A 10332-nucleotide genomic window follows, 5' to 3' on the forward strand; every position below is an offset into this window, starting at 1 on the left:
TCACCAACTCAGACTCAAAATTGGCACCCTGATCACTGTGAATTCTCTTAGGAAAACCGAAATTGCAAATAAGATTTTCCCACAACACTGAAGCCACCGTTTTGGCTGTTTGATCTTTTGTGGGAAATGCCCACGAGAACTTTGTGAAATGGTCCGTAATGACCAAAATGTTACGGGTGTCACTCGAATCTGGCTCTAAGGACAGATAGTCAATACAGACTAACTCTAAAGGAGCATATGCTTTGATGTTTACTAGCTCTGCAGCTCTTTGTGCCCGAGCTTTTCTCTTCACACACCTCTCACATGTTTTGCATTTTCTTTCCACATATTCTGCCATTTTAGGCCAATAAAATCGAGCTCTTGCTAGTTCCAAAGTCCTTTCATACCCCATGTGCCCAGTTTCATCATGAACTCCCTCAAGAGCCCTTTCCCTGAAACTATGGGGAACTACCAACTGTCCATATTTTTGGCCATACTGATCAGATACCATACGATATAGCACACCTTCAACTAAACTCATTTTGTGTATCTCTCTCAGCATTAGATTCACTTCTTGTGATTCTTTGAGTTTTTCTGCTCGAGATAAATTCTCACCAGACTCGACCAGGTTGATTACTCTCCTGATAGAGACATCCTCTCTTTGTAACTTGTACCAATCTGCCGGAGTCATACTGGGTAAAGCAGTTTGTCCAGGCCAGTGGCAAGGCTCAATCAGGCTATCTGGGACAACATCATCATCGCAAAGAAGCATTTCTACAGCCGGAGACGGACTGATGTTGCCTTCCTGCAGGTCTCCTTCCATACCTGACTGTACCGTATGTGTCTCGCAATAAGCCAAATGCTGTAACTGCACGGTCTTAATAGCTTCCTGATCAAACTTCTCAAACTCAGCCTCTGCACATTCTGCTCTATTAATCAAATTAGCTACTCGCTCATCCATACTGATGGTCTCTGCATCATCAATTAATGGCTCTTGAGGACGCCGGGAGAGCCCATCGGCGTCAGCATTAGTTTTGCCGGCTCTGTATTTGATATCAAAATCATACATTGACAGGGCTGAGAGCCACCTATGACCAGCTGCATCTAATTTTGCTGTAGTGAGCACATACACTAATGGGTTGTTGTCCGTTAATATGGTAAATTTTGTACCATACAGAAAATCGTGAAATTTCTCACACACAGCCCATTTTAGTGCTAAGTATTCCAACTTATGCACAGGGTAGTTTTTCTCGCTCTTTGAAAGGCCACGGCTGGCATAGGCAATTACTCTGGTCTTCCCATTCTGAACTTGATATAAAGCAGCACCTATGCCACTGACGCTGGCATCAGTGTGGAGGATATAAGGTAACCTCCAATCTGCAAAACCCAAAATGGGTGCTGTTGTAAGCTTCAGTATGATAGAGTCAAAAGCAGCTTGGCAATTATCATCCCATCTTCCAGCTAGAGATTGTACTTTACCCTTACCACGGTAAGATGAAGTTGAATGTCTGGTAGAGAACTCACCCTGCAATAAAGCATTGAGGGGCTTAACTATCTGAGAATAACCCTCAACAAAACGACGATAGTACCCTGTGAATCCTAGAAATGACCTCAATTCTCTGACAGTTTTTGGGACTGGCCATTCAGTTATGGCTGAAATTTTGTCCGGGTCAGGGTGTATACCTTGAGCAGAAATAACATGCCCTAGATACTTTACAGAGGTTTGAAAAAATTTGCACTTGGAAGGTGCCAACTTCAGCCCAAAAGCTGAAATCCGTTGGAGTACCTTCATGAGCCTATCCTCATGCTGTTCAAGGGTGTCAGAAAAAATAATCAAGTCATCAAGAAAAGCTATAACCTCCTGCAAATTCAGACCAGCCATGACCTTTTCCATGGTCCTTTGAAAAGTTGCAGGAGAGTTTGTCAGCCCTTGTGGTAAACGTTTGAATTGCCAGTTCCCGAACGGTGTAGTGAATGCCGTTTTATGGCGGTCACTCTCTTCCACTTCCAGCTGATAATACCCACTCTTTAAGTCTAGGACTGAAAACCATTTAGAGCCTGACAACAAGGCAAATGTCTCCTCAATCCTAGGGAGAGGGTATGCATCTTTCTTGGTCAACTTGTTAAGCTTACGGTAGTCTACCACCATTCTCAAGTCACCATTTTTCTTCCTCACCAGTACTACTGGGGAAGCATATGGGCTGTTAGACTCCTCTATAATCTCACTAGCAAGCAGATCTAATAAGTGTTTCCTCAAATCCTCAAAATCAGCTGGAGAGACACGCCGAGTACGCTCTTTAAAGGGGACATGTTCAACTAACTCTATGCGATGTGCCACTCCTGACACCCGCCCCACATCTAAGTCATGCTTTGAAAATGCGCTTGATGTTTCACAATTTATTCTTTCAGTGATGTGGGTTTTAAGCCCTTCAGAAATAGGAGAGTCACCAAAATCCAAAATCACAGGGTCTTCTGACTTGGCTGAAAGCGGTGCCATCAGAGACGTGATCACTTGGGAGGTGCTAGAGTTTTCATGAATGGGGACAGGCTTAATCCAGTCCACCGCTGAACACTCTGCAAGCACTCCCTTTGGCTGCAATGTCACATTGTGGTTCGAAACGTTTCGAATGACTACTTTGACTTTATTTCGAGCTCTCGGCTCTGCTTGTATCAATTTACATTCCACTACTAAACCTCCTGGAACATGTTGCATCAGCGGTTCATCGAGTATCATTGTCCTGCTCTTACCACAATCCTTAGCTCGATAGACTCCAGTTACTTCACACTTTTCTCCTTTGGCTATAGTTACTGCCTTTCTGCCTGACAGTCTAACTGGAGCAGTGTGCTGTGTCCTATTACAATGTGTCAAAATCTTATCACACTCCTGATATGCAGCTATCCAATGGGTGCCGATGGGGAGCTGTTGTAGATATTCACTTCCCCGCAGCATCTTACAATCACTCATTAGCTGGCGGAGGACATTCGTGCCTACCAACAAGGGCAGATGAGCACTGTAGGTTTGATCTGGGCAGACAAGTGCTAATGCACCTACAACTGCATCCGTCCCACAAACAACCTTAGGGAACTGTACTTCTATCTCAATGAACCCCAAATAGGGAACGATTTGCCCTGCAGCTCCTTCTACTCTGAGTAAATTTCTCATGGGAGTTATGGCCCTACTTTGTAAGTATTGGTTGTAGAAAGATTCTGATACACATGTTACCTGTGACCCAGTGTCGATTAGACACTGACATTCAACACCATCTAGCCAAGCTCTGCTTTCCCAAGGTTCTCCGATTAACCCCTTAGGGACCTGGTTGGTATTTTCAATGGAACTTTTTACAATCCCAGCCTCTGTTCGTTCCACAACAGAGGCTACTCTGTGTTTAAATGTGCATTGGGCATTCTATTTAGAGGACTTCTTTGCTCATGCCTCTGAACTAACTTTTGCTGGACCAAAGCTGCGTTCACTGGATTAGGACATTGTTGCAAATAGTGAGAGTCTTCGCCACAACGGTAACAAAACCCACTAATAGGCAGTGACCTAGTTTGTATTTGCGGCACAGGGCGTGATAGTTTTGCTTCTTTGCCTCTTTTCTTCTTAGGCATATTTGCAGGAAGGTGATCAGCTGTACACGTCTCAGCTGAGGTTGGCTTCTGTGCCTTTGCTTTAACCACCTCAGCTTCAAGCTCTTTTATACGGTTTGTCAATGTCAGATGGTCTTTCTCTTTTGCATTACTTGCTCCAAATCCTGGGTCTACAGTTAACTGCACTTGGCTTTGTGCTCTAACCTTAGGCGTACATAAATGGAGATTCATACGGTTCTCTTTGAGCTGCTTCTCATGCTCATAAGACCTCAATTTGAATAGCAAGCTAGAATAGCTCAAGTCAGGTTTTGGCAAATCTGTTAGTAAATCTTTAAGACGCAACTGAGTTATCAGAACTTCGTCCCAGCACCCTCTGATGAACTGCTTAAGAAGCAGTGTATCCGAATTTTTGTCAATCACTCCTTTCTTTTCAACTACCTCCTGCATCAGAGAATGGAGCCACCTCAAATAATCAGAAGACCTCTCACCCTGGTTTTGGTGCGTCTCAATAAACTGTATGTAGAGTTCATCTCCACCAGTTACACTACCATAAGCTTTATCTAGCTCCAACGCATACACTTCTGGTTTAACATTCATGCCTACGCTTAAAGCGACATTAAAAGCAGGGGGGAGTAGGCTATCCAAGATAAGTCTTGATTTATGTCTTTCCATCACAGCAGTATCTGCTAGTAGCTGCTTCACATACAACTGCCATGTGGTGAAGTCTACTTCACCATTAGGCTTGGGAAAATTCCCTGAGAACATTCTCAATTTATGTGGTGAGGATACTTGTCCTAGATAGTCTTGGTTATGTTTAACTACATGTTCCACCACTACGCGCTTCACCTCCTGTGGTATGGTAAATGTGACAGGAGTCTCATTCATTACATTAGCCTCTATTAGAGGTGGATCGGCTTGCTTTGCAAAGGACACTTTTGATGCAGACTGTAGTCGTGAATTTACCATAACTGCAGGGCGGTCACAGATTTTTCTCGGAGCGGGAGTTGATGTGCTAGGGCCTCTGTCATCTCCGTCAGATTTGCGTGCAAGTTTAGATGCAACCTGTATACTTAAATCGCCTGCATCTACATGGTGTAGTTGGGCTAAACTTTCTATTTGTGCCAACAGCTGATCAGCCATATCATCCAAGGTTTGGCATGTATACGTAGTCTGTGATGCTGTCAGACTGTTAGAGGAATGCTTTTTCTCTTTGATCTGTCCAGCATCTAAGGGTACAATTTTCCATATACTTTTGCCATCAGCACTCAGATACTCTTCTTCTGCTATTAATGGGGTAGCAACCTCCTGAAATTCACAAATCATCTCCCCTGAAAATCTGTCACCTACCCATTCTGTCTTCACTACCTCATCTAGGTGATCGAAAAATCTTCTCACATCCGTGAGAGAAGTATTTGGGTCTACATTGGTAAGTAACACAGACCTTTCAGGATCACAGTTATACTGCTTACACAAGTCCATGTTGAAAGGAAAAAGAAAAAAAATATTCAAGACAGTTAGTAGAAAAAAAAAATTAGAAAATAACAGAATTAATAAAGATTAATTTTATCACACAAGCGCAGCCCCACGTTGGGCGCCAAATTTTTCTCTCTCTATTCTGTAACCCATATGTTGGATTCACTTTAAAGAAAATGAGGAAAAATATCTACTAGGTCTGAGATCACCAAACACCTAAATTAACAGATTATCTTAATGTTTGGAGTCCCGGGTTCGGGGTCTCACACAACAAAAAAAATAGTTTAAGAATAGTGTGTCTGCACTTATATGAAATCAGATCTTATTTAATTTATATATATAACTGCTTGAATAAAGGCACGAACACAAGAATTAACATGAGTGAATAGTAGTGTATTTACTACCCTTTTTCTTCTTTATACCTTTGAACTGTATTGCAAGTTTATGCAACTTTTTCTTTCTTTCTTTTCACAATTGACCAATTGAACAATAAAAGATATCATTCAACAATTGAAGTTACAAAAAAAATATATACATATCCCAAACAGTATGAATCCAAATATTGTAAAGTACCAAAGTTCTCAATTTGAGGTAGAAATGTGTTTAGCTCAGTTCAGTCTGTGTGTGTGTGTATATAAAGAAGAGAAAGCCTACAGATTTCCCAACGAATCCAAACGAATCCAAACGCTGAAGAAAAACGAACTTTAGTAGTCGAGTCCTGTGAGTGTGCAGTCCATCTGTAGCAAATTCCACCGTATCGCGTCCGTATCGACCCGAATCCCAAAACAATCACAGCGTGATGAAACAGTTCAATTTCATCAAACACATGCTGCAATCCTTACCTAACGCAATGAAACAGTTTAAGCATGTATTTAGATAGAGATTTGCAAGGATGGATTAAGTTGAGTAGCTGCCAAAATGCAGCGCACATCTCTCACCACAAGCTGGCGCACAAGTGACGTCAGCGTCACTCCACTACATTCACATAACGTTGATTACTTTCAACTTAAAACATTATGTAAACATATATTGTTTAAATACAATCTCAAAACTATTTAAACAACAATGACAATAATATGAAGAAAAGGAAAGAAAAGAAAAAAAAACTCAGTTTGCAAACTTTATGCCCGATTCACAGATGGCATCACCCATCATCATCTTACATCAAAAATTAAAATACACAGAAATTATTCAGAAAATAAGAATGATTAAACCTTACCTAACGCAATGAAACAGTTTTAGCATGTATTTAGATAGAGATTTGCAAGGATGGATTAAGTTGAGCAGCTGCCAAAATGCAGCGCACATCTCTCACCACAAGCTGGCGCACAAGTGACGTCAGCATCACTCGACTCAACTTCTCTAATAATCCATTGCAATTCACACAAAAAAAATAATACACACATATATATAAATGTATTTTACATGACTAAACATGTTATATGCATCAGGTAAAAAAAAATATACAAATAAAAAAAAACAATGATAATAAAAAAAACACTTAAGTCTCAGGTATGAGTGACAGAAATATTCAATCCATCAATTCAATTATTTGAGTGGGTTACATGAGCATATCAGTGAACACCCCTGACCACTCGGTGAGTTTCATGTCTTTGTAAACGAAAGTTTAATGCATTTTAGGAAGGATTGTTCCAGTGCACCATTAAACACATTGTAGAGGTCTGAGCTGAAACACAAACACGCAAAAATTCTCAGGGCAGCCAAAAATGTCGAAATTTCAGTCAAAACCATTCTATTTCACCATAAACAATCTGAAAACAGGGCTTTAAGTCTAAAATACCGAACTTGTCCTTTAAAAGGTTTATGGTCTGTGCTGTAAACTGAACTGCACACATTATCCTGTAAAGACATCCGAGTGTCAAGTGGGAAAATCAAAATTCAAACCAGAAAATAATATTTATAAAAAAATGTTGGGTGTTTGTACATTAGTTGTTATCCCTGTAGTTGTTAATTATATCAGGTTAATGTGTTAAATATATTTACAGTGTAAAGTGATAAATGTGTGTGAATTACACTTAACATGAAGTTTAATCAATGACACAAGACTGAAGACAAGAATCACTGTCCAGTGTGAACTTCAAGCTGTATTGTAATTGTATGAATTATATAAAGTTATAAAGAGTATTTCTAACAGTCTTGATGTTCACAGTTCACAATAAGAAAAACATCATGATTTAAAGCTGTTTGCTGTCTTAGGTCCTGGACTGTGTGTTGTCATTTACAGTAAACATTTATCAGGAGTTGTGCGGTCATCTGTACTTCAAGATTAACAGAAGATAAAACAGTTTCTGTAGCGACCCATGAGTCCAGTACTCAACCTGACTGAGATACTTTAACATCATCTCAAATAAAATTACATCTCAGTAATATTGATGAACATAAAGAGTTTAATATGTAAAGAGGATCAGTGCAGAAATATTATTGACTCTTGTGTTGATCTGAAGCTGAAATAATCACTCAATATATGAAACACTCAGTGGATGATACTGCTGATAAAAGAGAGAAACTCAGTCATTATGATCAAGAGTTCAGAAACTTTATCCACCTGCATTTCGTTATATAGTCACGTATTTTTTTGATTCTTTTTTCGTGCTATTATCACGAAATTTCGTGTTTTTTCGTAGTCGTATAACGAATTCCTGTTTTCGTGTGATTATCACGTATTGGTTACTCGACTGTTTTGTCCTATTTTCTTACCATTGTCGCTTCGGTTTAGGGTTGGATTTACATAAAATGACATCCCTAACCAAACCCAACTCTAACCCTAACGCCAGGCGACATATAAAAAAATAAATCAGGAAAAATAGTATAGATCAATATATTAAGTGACATTCTAATGCAAGCACCAAATCTGGCCCTAAACCGAAGCGACAATGGTTTAAAAATAGGAAAAAACAGTCGAGTAACCAATACGTGATAATCACACGAAAACAGGAATTCGTTATACGACTACGAAAAAACACGAAATTTCGTGATAATAGCACGAAAAAAGAATAAAAAAAAATACGTGACTATATCACGAAACTTTGTGAGACTGGGTAGCAGCGTCTGTTGTGTGATTTAAGTTTAGATGATCAGATCAAATTCTGATAAACAACATAACAAACATAAAATCATTCATTAAAACATGACCAAATATTTAAATGTTAATGTTTGTTTTTAAATTCATTTTCATGTGTTGTGTTGTGTTATTTTACTTAATCTGTTTTCTTTTTAAATCTTGAACTCTCTAGAACGTGAGAGACTTTCATTGACTGTTAAAACTGGTGAGTTTGTTTTCAATGACTTTATTAAATGATTAATTATTACACAAAGTTTCATTTGCAATACAGTTTAAAACAAATCTCATTTAATGTTTTCATCTCTGTTTAACTCTTTACTGTCTGTCTGTTTTTAGTGAAATCACTCTTAAGAAAATATGCAGGTAAGTTAAAGTTTGATGCCATCATTAAAGTGTTATAGATCTACAGCTGTTAGATGAGACTGTATGTGGTTTTATTGTTTTTATCCTCTTTATATATTTCATTTGTGTTCATTTGTTGTTATTTATTGTTCAGGTTTGTTTTGTTTTGTTTCAGTTAAATTTCTCTATGCAGTGTGTTTATGTTTGTTTATTTCTCTGTAAAGTGATGTTGTGTTCTAGAAAGACACAAACTAATAATATTATTATTATCATTATTACAACATTCATCTGTAAAGCAGAAATCTCAATATTTTAACAGTGAATGTGACTCTGGATCCTGAATCAGCTCATCGACATCTCATTGTGTCTGATGATGGGAAACAAGTGAGATATCAAGAACAATCAGGAACAGTGAATGATGGAGATCAAAAGTCCAATAACAAGTTTAATAACCGCTCATGTGTTCTTGGAAATGAAGGATTCACCTCAGGGTGTTTTTACTATGAAGTGCAGGTGGAGGGATTAAGTAGGTGGTTTGTGGGTGTGGCCAGAGAATCTGTTAAGAGGAAGATGTGGATCAAGCTGAATCCTGAGAATGGATACTGGATGGCAGGTTTGAGATATGGAGGGTATCAGGCTAGTGAGGATCCATCTGTCTCTCTTTCCTTGAGTGTGGATCCTCAGAGAGTCGGGGTGTTTGTGGATTATGAGGAGGGTCGAGTCTCTTTTTATGATGTGGAGTCTATGTGTCATATCTACTCTTTTACTGATCAATCTTTTAATGAGACCTTATATCCTGTTGTTTCTTTAGGTAATGTTTATTCTAAAAACTCCTCAAAAGCACCACTCATCATCTGCAGTGATCTCTCATGAGAACTGATAAATATCTGATCTAAAAATATAAATCCTCTCTGGAGAGTAAATCAAACCCATTTGAAGAGACTCAATTGTAAAGGTATTATACACAGTTATGTGTGTAATTTTAATGAACATATAACATATGTATACGTGTGAAACTGTATATCAAGCCAAACAAATGAATTACAATCACACAGTTGTATCATTCACACCAGACTTTATCTCATTTGTTCTAATGGCCACCAAACTGTTGTGGTTTTATGTTCAATATATGTGATCCAGTCTGTGAAAACCCAGCTAAAGTCATTGAATTGATGTCTATAAAACTTTTATTTTAGCTTTATAATGGTATTGTTTTTTAAGAAAGTGATGCTGATGTATGTATGACAGTTGTGTATAATGTTTGAATGATGGCTGTATGTTGTGAGTTTTTTTGCAGCAGTGTTTCTCTTGTCTGAGACAATAATGTCACCTTGACCTTGAAGTGTATAAACATCATCCAGATGAGTGTAGTTCAGATTCTGGATTGATCACATTGAGAAGGATTCAGAGTAGTTTTCCTTACATGTTTGATTCATTAAAGGCATTAAAAACAGCTGTGTAACCATCATAGCAACACTAAAGAGTCTCTGGACAAAGTACATTTTATCTAAAGTGTAGTGATCGTCACACAGGACACCAATTGTGTTGTACACAAGACTCTAGAGGTGTTACTAGTTTTGGTCACGTTAACTCATTGTGTGTGTGTGTGTTGAACTCACTGAATGGGTTAAATGAAGAGGTCACATTCCAACTATGGGTTAAATTGGCCATTCTGACCCTTCAACTTATGTAGGATGATTTTATGTAGAAAACAGTAAATCACACACAAATGTTAGCTGGGCTTTTGCAGGTAAAAACATTTCAGTATTTAATTTTTTTACCATTTGATTCAAATTTTCTTTTTGCTATTCCAATTAAAAAATGATCATGTTTACCAAAAAGTCTTTTTTGTGCTTTTGTGTCCATTT

General features: G+C 38.5%; 1 protein-coding gene across 1 annotated transcript in view; it reads left to right on the plus strand.

Annotated features, from left to right (window-relative positions):
* Positions 1 to 9644, plus strand: part of LOC129436679 (butyrophilin subfamily 3 member A3-like) — a gene marked incomplete at its 5' end in the record, with an annotated part of 52755 nt that extends 43111 nt beyond the window's left edge. Inside the window, one exon of the mRNA XM_073856696.1 lies at positions 8784 to 9644. Within this exon, the coding sequence (XP_073712797.1) occupies positions 8784 to 9337 (554 nt within the window). The remainder of the gene's footprint in view (positions 1 to 8783) is intronic.
* Positions 9645 to 10332: the final 688 nt, after the last annotated feature.

Source organism: Misgurnus anguillicaudatus, chromosome 19 (genome assembly GCF_027580225.2).
Source record: "Misgurnus anguillicaudatus chromosome 19, ASM2758022v2, whole genome shotgun sequence".
Taxonomy (NCBI): Eukaryota; Metazoa; Chordata; class Actinopteri; order Cypriniformes; family Cobitidae; genus Misgurnus; species Misgurnus anguillicaudatus.